This window comes from Peromyscus eremicus, chromosome 14 (genome assembly GCF_949786415.1).
Source record: "Peromyscus eremicus chromosome 14, PerEre_H2_v1, whole genome shotgun sequence".
NCBI classification, from domain to species: domain Eukaryota; kingdom Metazoa; phylum Chordata; class Mammalia; order Rodentia; family Cricetidae; genus Peromyscus; species Peromyscus eremicus.
The window spans coordinates 2,098,175-2,114,279 of record NC_081430.1 but is presented as its reverse complement, the minus strand read 5'-3'; the positions used below and the strand labels follow the sequence as shown (position 1 = coordinate 2,114,279).

General features: G+C 38.9%; 1 protein-coding gene across 2 annotated transcripts in view; it reads right to left on the bottom strand.

Moving 5' to 3' along the window:
- The window catches only part of Cog5 (component of oligomeric golgi complex 5), a 334,097-nt gene that overhangs the window by 44,715 nt on the left and 273,277 nt on the right, over window positions 1-16,105 (bottom strand). For both annotated transcript variants that reach the window (XR_009382819.1, XM_059279446.1), the window contains exons 15-16: window positions 8,201-8,311; window positions 7,140-7,202 (exon numbers count right to left, since the gene is read on the bottom strand). Coding sequence is in view for 1 of the 2 variants with exons in the window: in XM_059279446.1 (XP_059135429.1) it covers window positions 7,140-7,202; window positions 8,201-8,311 (174 nt within the window). In the remaining variant the exon portion in view is untranslated. The remainder of the gene's footprint in view (window positions 1-7,139; window positions 7,203-8,200; window positions 8,312-16,105) is intronic.

Here is a 16,105-nt window from a genome sequence, read left to right as displayed (position 1 = left end):
TTATTAAGGCAAAATATCAATACTCTTAGAAGAAAAAATTTAAAATAATGTGTTTACACAATATTCACCAGGCCCAGGATATATTCAAAATGAATGCAAATATAAAAACCTAGGAAATTTTATGAAGCCTCAAGGAAACAGATGACCTGAAATGACCCAGACTCCAAAATTATGAGGAAATATCCTCTGTGAGAGAAAGCAAAATAATAATAATAAGATAAAAATAATGGAGTTTTTAGCAGGTAATAAAGCTATAAAAACTAAGTGAATAGAAATTTTAAATAAAAAAAATTGTATTAGGTGAAGTTTAAAATTGACTGCACAGCTTTAATAGAAAATATATGTAACAGAGGAGAAAAGTCAATGAATTGATGATGCTTTCAACAGAAACTCATCTGGAGAAGAGAAAAAGACAACTAACAAATAACTAGACTTCTGAAGCAGGTGTAGAAGAACTATATTGCTAACTAGAGTCCCATAAGAAGAGAGAGGATGAGGCATAAAATTTATTTAGAGGAGAAAAGAATCCCACAGTCCCCCAAATCATGAAAAGCATAAATTTATATATTTGGGAAACTCAGTCATCCCAAATAGAATAATTTTGAAAAGAAATCTGCCTAGCTATATCAAAATCATACCACTGAAAATCAGAGATACAGAGAAAAGCTTGAAAATGGTGCTGAGGAAGGAGGAAAATCACAAATATGGAAATCCATGGTAAAGACTGATGACATCTCTCTGGAAAACATGGAGGATGGGAAAAAAATGGAATAGTATATGTAAAGAGCTAAAAGAAAACAAAACTCTAGTTTTTGTAAAAACATTCTTCAAGACTGAAACTACAAAGAAAGTATTCTGGGTCAAAAACAGAGGAAGTTTGTTGCTCTAAGAGTTACACATCTGTCCCAGCAGATGCTCCAGGGATGCCTAGAACAGGGTATCCCAGGTGTTCCTTCCAAATCTGCTTCCTGGAGGGCTCCAAAGCACGTAGCCCCCAGGTGGTCCTGCAGAATCTGGGCAGCAGGTTCAGATGTAAAGATGTCCTCTGACCTGTCCTTTGATCATCATTCCAGAGGGATCATTCCAGCTTGACAAAGATGCCCTAATTTAAGCCAGAAGTAGCTATAGAAGAGATTACATCATCCCCTAACCAACAACAAAAAAGGCTGGAATGTCAGGTCTCCAACCCAGGACCAAGGGCTAACTGAGGTGCCTATTAACAATACCAATGCTAAAACTGGCTGCCAGGTTCTGTCAGTACCCCTCAGTGTTTACCTGTTGAGGGTCCTCCTGGCTGACATCCCAGCCTCTACCCCAAAGTTCTCCAGCCCAGGTACTAGTCTGGGCCTTCCCTTCCCCCAGCTTCTCTGATCTCTGTAAAACCCATCCATTTTGTTTACACAGTCCTTTTCGGTCTCTTGGCCTCTTTGCCTCCTGGACTCCCCCTTCCCCTTCTCCTTCATGGTCCAGCTCAGTCTACTGGTCATGACTCTTCCAGCTGCTTCTGGCTGATTCTCCCTCATATCTACAATAAGTCTTATCCTCTACCATAAAAAAAAAAAAAAGATAAAGTAGAACATAATTTATATAAAAGGAAATTGAAGTCTTCAAGAACAAATGCACAGTATAGGTAAATGTAAAAACACTGCTCATTAAAACATTTTTAGCCAGGTGGTGGTGGCACATGTTAGGATTCTGCCCCTCCTCCAGCTATATGACTGCACATGCGCAGTTCAGGAGCTAAGCAAGGGTTCTTACGTCTTACATCATCAGTGTTCTGTGTGATTATGGTCATGCAATCTGCACATTCATGGAGCTGCACATATGTGGCATAGCTCCATAAACCCACCTGTAAATGTGCAGGGGAATCCTTAAAAAGCCGGTCACAGACTCCTCCTCTCTGTTCTGCTCTCTCCTCCCCCCCCCCCCCACTCTCTCCCTCCATGTATCTTTCACAGGCCTGGTTACTCTCTTCTGTTACTGCCCCCCCCCCCAATAAAGCTCTGATACTAGGTTTTGATGTGCCTTGTGACCTTTCTCACATGGTAACAAGCACCGCATTTAAAACCAACAGTACTTGGAAGGTAGAAGCAGGTGGATCTCTGTGAGTTCAAGGACAGCCTGGTCTACAGAGTGAGTTTTAGGACAGCCAAAGCTACACAGAAAAACCCTGTCTTAAAAACAACAACGAAATTCCATGTCTACTGACATTTTATTTGCTTGCTCTATCAATTGCTGAGGTAGAGTCAAAATCTTCTAAGTATATACTTTACTTCTTTCTTTTATTTTTTTATTTTTTATTTTTTTTGAGCTGATGATCGAACCCAGGGCCTTGTGCTTGCTAGGCAAGCGCTCTACCACTGAGCTAAATCCCCAACTTCTTGTTTTGTTTTTTGAATGTGTGGCTTTTGTAGTTGTTGTTTTTCGGAGACATGGTTTCTCTGTTATTTATTAAGCAGCGCAATGTTATTCATTAAGCGGCACTGTTTAACATGCGAGAAAAGCCACGAGGTACAACAAAACCCACTATAAGAGTTTACTAAGGGAAGGGAACAGAAGGGGTGTGCATAGGCCTATGGAAGTGCAGGAAAAAGGGGAAGGAATAGGTGGAATCTGCTTTTATAGCCCCTCCCCCCGCACATGTACATATGGGTTTACTTAGCTATGCCACATGCATAGATTACATGACCATGCAGTGCACGGATTATGTAGGACGTAAGGCCCTAGGATGACTAAGCATCTTGCCTGGGTACTGGACAGTGCATGTGAGGTCATGTAACTGGAGGAGTGGCTAGGAATTCTAACATTCTCTGTGTAGCCTTGGCTGTCCTGGAACTCCCTCAGGCTGGCCTCAAACTCACAGGGATCCACCTGCCTCTACCTCCCAAATGCTGGGATTAAAAGGCATGCGCCAGACATGGAATATTTTAACACTTGTTGTTAACCTGACAAGTGACAGGACACTACAATCAACAACAGATTATAAATTACTATCATGCACACATAGTTCATTTATAAATAAACCACATTCCAAGTTAGAATGTAGACTACATGTAAGTCCGTCTCTCTACCCATTCAAAATACAACACACAGGGACATGTAAACAAGACTAATTAAATTTCAAAGAACAAGCAGCCTGAAAAACCTGTTTGCTGGCATCAGTTAAATTAGGAATCAGTAAAATACATATGACAATAAAACCCTAGAAATAGGAAAAGAAAAAGCTTCTAACTAATTCATGATTGAAGGAAAAATATCACTAAATGAAATTTCAAAGTACTTGAAGCAGAATGAAGATAAAAGTATAAATGATTAAAACTGTGATGCCTCAAAGGAAGTTGTACAAGTTTAAATGTTTATTTTGGCTGTTACAGGGTCTAAAAACCATTAATACAAGGTCTCAAAAGAAATAAAAACAAAACAAAATAAAAACCAAAACAAAACAAAACTTTGAAAAACAAAAGAAGTCAAAGTTAGAAAGTTGAGGGCCGGGAAGATGGGTCCGTTGTTAAAACACCTGCCACATAGGGTGTGGACCTGCGTTTGGATCTCCAGTATCCATGGAAAAGCTCATATGGTAGCATGTGTCCCTAACTCCACTCACTGTAAGGAGTAGGCAATCAGACCAGAGACAGGAGGAACTCTGGGCCTCACTGGCCAGCCAGTCTACCCAATGGCTGAGCTCCAGGTTCAGTGAGAGTCTGCCTTTAAAGATAAGGTGAGGGCCTGGAGGGACAGCTCACTGGTTAAGCACACTGGCTGCTCTTCTAAAGGATCTCGGTTTGATTCCCAGCACCCACGTGGCAGCTCACAACTGTCTGGAACTTTAGTTCTAGGAGACCTCCCAACCTCTTCTGGCTCCATGGGCACTGCATGGTTGGGTTTTTTTTTTTTTTGGTTTGTTTTGTAATTTAAAAGATCAAAAAGTTGATAAAATCCTAAATAGATTAATAATAGAAAAAGAAAGCATAGCAACAATATAAAAATGAAACAGAGGCTATTACTAAGAGTCCTACAATATTAAAGGATAACAAGTGACACTTAGGGACATTATGCTGACAAGCCAGATGACTTAGATGAATAGACAAATACATTGCAAGTCATAGTTTAAAACTCATTAAAAGATAAATAAATAACCTGAATAGTTGTTTACCTATTAAACAGATAAATATGTAGTCATAAACCTTCTTACAAAGAAAAGCACAGCTCAGATGGCTTCAGTGATGAAACCTATCACTGGAGGAAAAAGGCATGCAATACAAAAGCCTTCTTTTAAACATTTATTGAGACCAGTATTCATAAAATAATAAGGTAGTGATGAAGAAAATTATATACCAATATCCTTTATGGATAGAGATATAAGCACTCTTAACAAAATTCAAGTAAACCATACCTAGGAATATGTAACAAGGGTAATACATCAAGATAGGTGTTTTGCATGAGATTTAGAGTCAATTACTGTAACGTACTTTGTTAATAGAATAAAGGTACAAAACTGTACTATTAATTCAATTGTTTAAGAAAAGAACTACCTAATGTAACAATACAATTGATTATTTTAAAGTACCAGTAAATTAGGAATAAATGAGAATTTGTTTAATTTGGCAAAGGTCATCTATGAAAAACTGTAAAGTAGCACCATTACATTTCAAACCTTATAGCTATTACTATACTACTACTACTACTAAAGTTAATTAAATTAATTCTTTTAGGTCAGGAACCAATTAGTGGAGCCCAGTTCTGTTCAGTACATGACTAGTAGTAATAACAAGAGAAATAAGATGTGGAAAAACAGCATAATTACCAAAAAGGAAGAAATAAAACTCTCAGTTTAAATAACTAATAGAAACCTTCATAGCTGGGTGAGACTTGCACTTAGGACAATGAGAAAGAGGGGCAACAGAAAGCATCTGGGGGACTGCCAGCATATCAAAGACAGGCATGGATAAATAATTACCAAAGGAAACAAAAGGAGATCATGTTACATTCCATAAGCTCTCTACAAACTAAGGAAGTCTGTTATACATTTTAAAAGGATTTCCTAAAATAGCTATGATTATAAAAATATCAGAGCCTCAACAATCTGGAATATTCTCTTAGAGAACTTCAAACCCACACAATAAAAGAGATGTGAAGCATTGCCATATATAAATCAGCAACACAGTCACTATCTGCAATGAGACAAATGCACCAAAATTGGATCAGAATAACTGTGCCAAATGGTTAAATGCCACGTATCCCCATGCTTGTTAGAATGCAATGACTCCATGTTTATTAAAAAATGTCAGCTGGCTCTCATGAGAAGACAGAACAATGTGGAGCACAGAAATGATGTCCTCTGTTCCCTACTGGCATCCAGGGATTACAGAACCCTCAGTTTGGTCATTCTGGTCCAATCTTACAGTATGATAACCAATCTTTTAAAAACTTACAAAAAGCAATTATTTTACGATGGCAGCGTTCATAAGGTTTAGTAACGAGATAAGCACACTGGGGAAGAGGAGGACAGAAAAACACGCGAGTGTCTCCTCTCATTCTCAACACATTAGATCTCCGCACACACGAACGCATGTCGCTGCACTGCTACCTGTTTGGATCTAGCCACAGAACCTATGGACTATATTTGGTTTCCAAACTCCCCCTTTCCTTTAAGATTTGTGACATATTCTCCCAATGTTCTTAAATTCCTCTTTGAATGCATTTGTCAAAGTGTTTATTTGTAGACCTTCATCTCTCTATCATTTTTTTTTTTTTCCTTTTTTTGGTTTTTCGAGACAGAGTTTCTCTCTGTAGTTTTGGTGCCTGTCCTCGAACTCACAGAGATCTGCCTGGCTCTGCCTCCTGAGTGCTGGGATCAAAGGCCTGCACCACCGCCGCCCGGCTCTCTATCATTTTTTAACTCTTTCTCCGTGATCTAAATCCAATCTAACAGTTTACATTTGTTATCACACATAGTTATATTTTAGCATTTTATAAATCTGGTGACTAAGGCAAGGAGAGAGGATTGATCTGACCAAGATTATAGCTGGTTAGATAGCTGAGATGGGATATACAGGTTGTCAGGTCTCAGAGTCTGTTAATAGGGCATTAATTAGTAATTATGAAGTAATGAATGAGTCAAGGTGGCAAAATACAGTGGTACATATCTTCTAGGCCACTAAGATCTGTGTTTATCAGGCTTAAGACTGTGAGAAGTTTTTTGTTTCTAATACAAAATGGGCACAATACTACATAACTGGAAGGTTACTATACTATTTAAATATGTGCCTGTGCATGTATCTGGCAAGCAGTGGTGCTAAATGAAGGGTATCTATTACCGTCATAAGAATGTTTAATTTGGCTGATATTTAAAGAGTTTTCTACTGTAAGTAGAATCTCACACAAAAATTAATGTTTATAAAACTTCTTTAAAGATAGGCATGGTGGCACATGGCTTTTGTCTTAGCAATGGGAGGAAGAAGCAGGCAGAGCTCAGTGAGTTTAAAGCTAGCCTGATCTACATAGTGATTTCCAGGCCAGTCAGGGCTACATAGTGAGAGACTATTTCAAGACAAAAACAAACAAACTCCAACATCCTGAGTATTAGAAAAGAGGTATTTTCTCTTGGTATATGTTAAAATGAGAATTCTCTGTAACTTTACCTTTTCCTAGAAAAATAGGATTTCTAAACCTTGGCATTCCTGACATTTGGGACTAGATCTGGGTTGTGGGACTATTCTTTACATTACAAAATGTTTAGAACCTGGCCTCCAATCACTAGATTCCTGTAGCATCCCACCTTGAGTTAGGACAACCCCAAATGTCTCCAATATTTGTCAAACATCACTTAGGGACAAGCCAATTGGTGAAGGACCACTGCTTTGGGATGTCATTAGGAACTGCTACAAGACAGGAGACATACAAAAACTCCGCTGTATACGTGACTGTCTTAGGTCAAACACAATCTATAGAGAGCAAAAGAGCACATTTTTAAATTCTAAAATAGAAACACATATGTATCTCCTCCCCAGAAGAATTAACAATGTCCTACTTTGGGTGTATACAGATCATACTGAATTACTCTGAAACTATCTTCTACTCAGCCAAACAACTTTAAAACTACTTTGTTATCTATAAAGTCAAAGAATAAATTTACTTACCTTTAAGGCTGACATTATAGTTTGCTCAGCTGCTGATGAGAAGGAGCTCTGACTAGCAACCACCTAGAATAACGTTTTGATGCAGTTACAATTTTGCTCAAGTCATTAATTTTTGTAAACACTAATTTTGACCATAATATGACAAAACTTCCCAGAAGATACATTATAAAATATCATTACTTTATAATATCTCATACTTGCTTTAAAAATGAATTCATTGAAAAATTTGTGTACAAAGTACAGACATTTCACAGTTGAATCATTAGGAATTCAATTTTACTGTTAAGATAAAGGTCAGAACAAATATTACTTATTTCTTTAAAAACATTCACTTTTCTTTAGGTTGACTATTGTTTTCACAAACATTTAAAATATAAAGATCAGATGTTTGCATTTCTACAAATCAATATAAATATCAATAAAGACATTTAAATCAGGCTAACTAGAACCATATTAATAGCCTCTGATGCAATAGAGAAATGATTAAAGTTAGTGGAATGTGTACCCTTAAACATATCTTGTCATTTTATGTTTCTGAAACCTACCTGCTAATTCTTTTTTGTTGTTGTTGTTTTTGTTTTTGTTTTTTCTAGACAGGGTTTCTCTGTGTAGCTTTGGAGCCTGTCCTGGATCTCACTCTGTAGACCAGGCTGGCCTTAAACTCACCTGGCTCTGCCTCCTGAGTGCTGGGATTAAAGTCAAGAGCCACCACCGTCCAGCTGCTAATTCTTTAGAATATCTTTCATTTAATGTATGAAATACATGTTTCAGAAGTACAAAGTGATAAAAGAACTTTAAAAAATTACCCCAAAATATGAGATAGCGCATGAAAATTAATGCTAAAGATTATGTTTTGATCTTTGTTGTTGTGGTTGCTCCTTTTCTCCCTTGTTTTGTTTGTCGAAAGGGTCTTGCTATGTAGCTCATTTACCTCCCGATGCTTCTGCCTTAGCCTCCCAAGTGCTGTGATTATGGGCATGCACCACCAAATATGGCTTGGAGATTGACTATCCTTTGGGCCTTCTAAATATTTATCTTTATAAAATAAAGATAAAGGTTACCTTTGTTACTGCTTGGTGCAACTTAAACAGTGAATTCACCACTCCTACATTTCTCTTCTGTCCTTCAGTGAGAGGCCCAATCACCTGGCTTGCATCTCCTTGAGTAGAGAGCTGTAAAAATTTAACATAAAAAGACATACCAAGATGACAGATTGTATCTTTTATTATTTAATTTTTTTAACCAGGAGAAAGTGCATATCCTGATGACAAAGAAAATGTTAAATGGAAGTATTCAGGTCACATTAGATAAAATTTTGGACTTCAGGCACAAGAAATCTCCACAGAGATAACACCTCAATGCTAACTCCAATTAGTCTTGTGAAGACCATCTCTTTTAAGACTCATGGCTGATGGGCCCTTGAGGCATGCATGCCCCAAATGCCCCAATGTACTCTATCATGTGACACATCATAGTAACCTCAATAACACTGGCAACTGTCAATAGGCTTTTCTGAATTCAAACACTCAAATAAGTAATAATTTTGAAAGCAAGTAAAGACAGGAGAAAACCTTGTTTGTATTCCATAGCCATCTTAATATCTCTGGAAATGAGAGGTGGAAAGAGGCAGTCATCATCTTATTTTTCATAGTCTTTTTAAAAGAAATTGCTGGTCGGGCAGTGGTGGCACATGCCTTTAATCCCAGCACTCGGGAGGAAGAGCCAGGGGGATCTCTGTGAGTTCGAGGCCAACCTGGTCTATAGAGTGAGATCCAGGACAGGCACCCAAACTACACAGAGAAACCCTATCTCGAAAAAACAAAACAACAACAACAACAAAATTTGCCCATGATTATATTATGTATGAGCAAGCAATAAGAAGTAATATTAATTTCCCTTTCTTGATCTTTACTTCTAAATACATAGTTTTAAGGGATGGCATATGGACTACCTTATTAAATTAATCTCTATCAGTTACAGTTTAGGATTAAGGGAAAAACCCCATGCATCACCCATTCTCATGATGATTCCATTATAACCTAATTCTCTATAACATTATTATCCAAAGGCAAACCTGACCAGAACATAATGTAGCTCACTGCAGAGCTGGCACAGATCTCAAGTATATGGAACACTGACTGGCTTTTTAGGAGACAGAGCTAAATGCCTCTTCCTGCAGCTCTATAATCCAAATGAACCATGAAAAAAGCAATTGCTACTTTTTCTTTCTCCTTTCTTTTGACAAATATTCATACACACACACACACACACACACACACACTCAAAATTAACTTCAACCTCTACTTTTTCAATTTCTATTTGTAATAAAATAGAATTTAAAAGAGCTTTAGCAATTTTAATTTTTTATAAAAGGCAATCCTACTTTGTTAAAGTTGTAACCCATCATACATGTTATGAAGTCAACCAAAGACTTCTTGATACCAGGTTAAAGAACTCATTTATTTTGACTTACAGCAAGGGCAGATTTCTAACTTGAAATCAAGTTATGTTCTAAAACTGTCATGTGAAGTATGTGAAGTGGGGAAAAAAATCCTCTTTTCCTATACTAACTATGTCAAAAATCAATCAGCACTTAGAAGAGTCCACACATCCACCTTAACCTACAAATTGAAGAGATCTCATATTAGTAACTTAACAACACACCTGAAAGCTCTAAAACAAAAAGAAGAAATCACACGAAAAAAGGAGTTAGATAGTGAGAAATAAACTGAGGGCTGAAATCAATAAAATAGAAACAACAAAAATAGTACAAAGAACCAATGAAACAAAAAGTTGGTTATTTGAGAAAATCTATATAAGATTGACAAATCCCTATGCAAACTAACTAAAAAGAGAGAGAAGATCTAAATTAATAGTTAGAGATGAAAAGGGGGACATAACAACAGACATGGAGAAAATTCAGAGAATCATAAAGACATACTTTAAAACTTTGTAATCTACCAAATTTGAAAATATAAAAGAAATGGAAAATTTTCTCTATACATATCACTTACCAAAGTTAAATAAAGACCAGATAGGCAATTAAACAGACTTATAACCACCAGTGAACTAGAAGCAGTCATCAAAAGTCTCCCAACCAAAAAAGTCCCAGGGCCAGATGGTTTTAGTGCAGAATTATACCAGATTTTCAAAGAAGAGTTAATACAAATAAATATTCCTCAAATTATTCCACAAAGTAGAAACAGAAGGCACATGCCCAATTCATTTTTATGAGGCCACAGTTACCAGGATGCCAAAGCCATATAAAGACTCAACAAAGAAAGAGAATTACAGACCAGCTTCCCTTATGAACAGATACAAAAATTCTCAATAAAATACTTACAAACCAAATCTAAGAACATATTAAAAAAAATCATCCACCATGATCAAGTGGGCTTTATCCTAGAGATGTAGGGATGGTACAACATACACAAATTTATAAATGTAACCCACCATATAAACAAATGGAAAGACAAAAACCACATGCTCATCTCATTAGATGCAGAAAAGGCCTGTGACAAAATTCAATACCTCTTCATAATAAAAGTCTTGGAGAGATTAGGGATACAACAGACATACCTCAATATAATAAAGGCAGTTTACAGAAAGCCCACAGCCAACATCAACTTAAATGGAAAGAAACTCAAAGCAATTCCATTAACATCAGGAACAAGACAAGGTTGCCCACTCCTTCCATACCTATTCGATATAGTATTTAAAGTCTTAGCTAGACCAATAATGAAACTGAAGGACATCAAGGGGAGACAAATTGGAAAGAAGGAAGTCAAAATATCACTACTTGCAAATGATATGGTAATATACATAAGTGACCCTAAAAGTTCTACCAGGGAACTCCTACAGGTAATAAACACTTTAAGCAAAGTAGCTGGGTACAATATTAACTTAAAAAAAAAAAATCAGTAGTCCTCTGATATACAAATGACAAATGGACTGAGAAAGAAATCAAGGAAACTGAAGAACCAAAACACCCTCACTTCAAGCAAGTCCCTCACCCCAGCTTGAAACAGGCCTGAGTTTCAAAATTCTCAGAGCTGCTGACACAGGTCCCAGGACAAAGTCAGGATGTTTGAAGAGCCATCTGGTAGCAACTGATTAACCACAGAATGCTCCAATGCGAGAGGTAGTCTATAAAGTTTGACAAACAACCAGTTAAAACTACAAAGTAAGATAACACAGAAATTCTGAAAAGCCCCTAAAACTTGATTCAATCAGAATTGTACCAATACTAGCACCCCTAAATGATGTAACCTTGTGGCTTTTAGGGGTGCGGAGACTTCCTCCAACCTCTACTGTGTTGGATGGCTTGATGAGGTCCCTGCTGCAGCTTGAACTGCTTCAATAAACCTTGCTTTTGCATTTCAGTGAGTTCGTGTCTCTGGTGGTCTCTTGGGGGGGGGGGGGCGTGTCTCGCGCCCAGGGCATAACAGAAACAACATCTTTAACAGGCCTCAAATAATATAAAATATCTTGGGGTAACTCTAGCCCCTCAAATGAAAGACTTGTATGATAAAAATTTCAAGACACTGAAAAAAGAAATAGAAGAATATATCAGAAGATGGAAAACTCTCCTATGGTCATGGATCAGTAGGATTAATATAGTAAAAATGGCCTTTGCACCAAAAGCAATCTACAGATTCATTCAAGAACTCCCCAACCATCATTGATGAAGTCCTTCATTATGACTTGAGGGAGTCCCAGACCTCATACCCTGAGGTAAGGCTTCTTCAGTATGTGGATTGCTTCCAAGGATCAGAACTTTTGCTTACAGGAAACCAGAGACCTACTACAGGCCTTAGGTCAGCTAGGATATAAAGTGTGAGCTAAAAAGGCCCAGGTCTGTGTCTCAGAAGTCAGACACCTGGGATACATTCTAACAGAAGATAAGAGGTGGTTGTCACCTGCCCCAAAACAGACTATCCTGGCTATTCCAGCCCCAGTACCCAGAGGCAGATCTGAGCATTTCTAGGCTCAGCAGGATTCTGCTGACTCTGGATACTGGGATTTGCTGAAATGGCCAAACTCCTATATGAGGCCACTCATGGGGCTGAGGAGTCCTTCCTCTCCTTTAGGAGCCTTTAAAGCCATAAAGGAAGCTCTGCTAAAGGCCCCTGCTGTATATAAATAAGCCCTTCTAACTATTCATAGATGAAAAAGCAGAGGTGGTTAAGGGGGTCCTGACTCAGTCTCTTGGACCCTGGAAGCAGCTGGCAGCCTATTTATCCAAGCGATTGGTCCCAGTAGTCTCTGGCTGACCCAGCTGCTTCCATATCACCACAGCTGCAGCCCTCTTAGTCAAGGATGCTGACAGGTTGACACAGGGGCAGCCTATAGCCAAAACTACCCCCAACTCGATAGAGGAGGTTCTCAAAAATTCTCCTAACTGGTGGATGACCAATGCCCAGTTGACATACTACAGGGCCTTGCTCCTCAACCCCCTTGCATTAGGTTCCTCACACGCATCTTGCTCAACCCAGAAAACTTGCTGCCTAAGCTGGAATTGGACATCATCCATGACTGCACAGAGATACTACAAGTACATGAAATTGTAGTATCTGGACTTGACTGACATTCTCTGGGCAGATGGAGATGGCAGCAGCTTCATTTGGAAAGGAATCAGGTATGCAGGGGTGGCAACAGCAACACCCTCAGAGACTATCTGGGTCACATCCTTGCTCTCTGGCACCTTAGCACAAAAGGCTACGCTGATTGCCCTAACCAAGGACTTACAACTAGAAAAAGACAAAAAACTATCAATGTTTATACAGAGAGCCACTATGCTTTTGACACAGCACATGTCAACAGGGCCATCTACAGAGAAAGAGGCTTGCTAACTGCTGAAGGAAAAACTATTAAAAATAAACAAGAGATCCTAGACTTATTGTCTGCCCTCTGGCTCGCAAAAAGATTGGCCATCATCCATTGCCCAGGGCATCAGAAAGGAAACTCTTATGAAGCCCAGGGCAATAGCACAGCAGACCATACAGCCAAGGAGGCTGCCCTGGCCACCACCAATTTACTGATAACATTACCAGATCCTGTATTGCCCGAGATGCCAGAAAACAACTGGAACTTTGTTTCTTAGTACAAATTGCCCCACAAATATATTATTATAATGACTCAGCTGGCAGGGAACATTTAGACTCCTCCCTAGGGGTACGACATAAGAGATGAGCCCCAATCCTCGTCCACACAATGGTGGGGTATTGCAGGTTCTGCTGCCCTGGGAGCAGCATCATTGATTACTAACCAAGCCAGTTACAACAGTCTCTCTGAGGCCATGGAAAAAGACCTAGTCTGCAACCTCATACCTTGAACAACAGGTAGACTCTTTAGCACAAATGGTTCTACAAAACAGAAGGGGACTAGATTTACTATTCCTAAAGCAAGGAGCTCTATGTACTGCCTTGGGTGAATCCTGTTGTTTCTATGCTAACCACTCAGGCATCCTTAGAAGCACCCTTCAAGAGCTCGAAGTAAGTCTCCTCAAAAGACAAAAAGAGAGACTGTTAGTTTTATGCGGCGCTATTTACCCTGAGAGGAAGTCAGAAGGTACAACAAAACCCACTATAAGAGTTTATTAGGGGAAGGGAGGGACGGGAAAGGGTGTACTCAGGCCTGTTTGAGAGATATGTGCAGAAGACAGCGAGAGTACATGGGATCCACCTTTTATGGACTTCCCCGCGCATGCACATATGGGCCCACGTGGCTATACCACGCATGCACATAGATTACGTTATCACGTGCAAATGACGTGACCACGCAGAGCATGAATTACATAGGATGCATGGACCCAGAAATGACCAAGTGTCTCACCAGTGCATGCACGGTCATGGGGGCGTGGCTAGAATTCCTATCAAAGACAACAATCATTTTCCTGGTTCCATAAGCTTTTGATTGGTCCCCTTGTCTAACAACCCTATTGTCCTCCATTGCTGGTCCATTGCTTATTCTTTTGATACTCTTTTTTTTTTTTTTTTTTTTTTTTTTTTTTTTGGTTTTTCGAGACAGGGTTTCTCTGTGTAGCTTTGCGCCTTTCCTGGAACTCGCTTTGGAGACCAGGCTGGCCTCGAACTCACAGAGATCCGCCTGGCTCTGCCTCCCGAGTGCTGGGATTAAAGGCGTGCGCCACCACCGCCCGGCTCTTTTGATACTCTTAATGGCTGGTCCATGTGTAATCGATGTGCTGATTAGATTTGTAAAAAAACTGCATTTTTTTCAGTAGAACTCTTGATTCTTTGCTTTCAACATAGAACCACTGCAGACGCAGATTGAGATTCAGACGCAGAATCAGGCTCATACACAGATTCAGAGGAATAAAGTGTTTGATTCTGGTATAAACACAAGGCGGGAATGAAGACCCCAGGAATATGAGAAACTGTATAGCCTATACACATATTCTGGGAAAGTTGGAGCTGACAGCTATTGTGGACAAAGGTTAATTTTTAACAATTGCCTCTATGTGACCCCATCCTACATTCCCTTAACCTTTAACAGTTTCCTCTCTGTGACCCTCTGTGCTACCTTCCTTTCAGCTATATGGGAAGACAGCTGTGTCAAGACAGCCACAGGCTTTAATCATAAGCTGTAAATCTTAGAATGATGTGACTCAAGGCCTAACCTCAAGACTGTAAACCACACTGACCCACCCCTGCTGCTTGGTTTTTACTCTAAGAAGAGGCTTGAAACCTTCTTTCAGTGTCACCATGTCAGAAGCCCGAATTCTGCCTGTGGCCCTGGCTAGCTAGAAGTTTTTTACCTCACGGTGTCTGGAATAAAGTTTGCTACGGGTTAATAGACTTCAGTGGTTTGTTCCCTCTTATTTGCATGTCCCCAGGACCCAACAAGTACAAAATTAACTCACAAAAGTCAGTAGCCCTCTGATATACAAATGACAAATGGACCAAGAAAGAAATCAGGGAAACAACATCTCTAACAAGCCTCAAATAATATAAAATATCTTGGGGTAACTCTAGCCAAGCAAATGAAAGACTTGAATGATAAAAATTTCAAGACACTAAAGAAAGAAATACAAGAATATATCAGAAGATGGAAAGATCTCCCATGGTCATGAATCAGTAGGATTCATATAGTAAAAATGGCCTTCACACCCAAAGTAATCTACAGATTCAATTTAATCCCTATCAAAATTCCAAAACAATTCTTCACATATCTTGAAAGGACAATTTTCAGATTTATATGGAAACATATACACACACAAAAAAAACCTAGGATAACTGAAACAATCCTAAATAATAAAAGAATTGCTGGAGGTATCACCGTCCTGGTTTTAAGTTATATTACAGGGTTATAGTAATAAAAACAGCATAGCACTGGTACAAAAACAGACACATTGATCAGTGGAAAAGGACTGAAGACCCAGAAATAAGTCCACATACCTATGGATACCTGATTTTTCATAAAAAAGCCAGAAACACACTGGAGAAAAAAAAAAAAGCATCTTCAACAAATGGTGCTGTGTAGAGGGCATGAGCTCACAGATAAGCACTAGAAAAACCAGAATTGTTAAACACTCAGGCTTTTTCTCACCAATGGAAGAAACTGACACCTATTTTCCATCCATAAAGCTGTGAATGCATGTGTTAACACCTAGTAATCTTTCCTATTCTGTAAAGCCAGCCCCCATCAATACCCCAGAATCAGGAGCACTGTTAGTCAATAGAACTCATTCTTATGCTATTACAAACCATTCCTCCCTAGGCCTTTCTCCTGAGCCCTGTTTCTCAGTCAATAGAACCCATTCATGTGGAAAAACAACACAGGTGCTTTGTTAAAGAGATGTACTTTGCAAAGGAGTTTCAATGCAGCTATGCCTAGAGCTTTGCTGTGATAACTGTCACATGGAAACTTGTTTGTTTAAATGTGTACAAAAATAAGGCCCTTGGTGTCAAACTGTTGGCATTCAGACTCATCCCTTGGGGACCTGG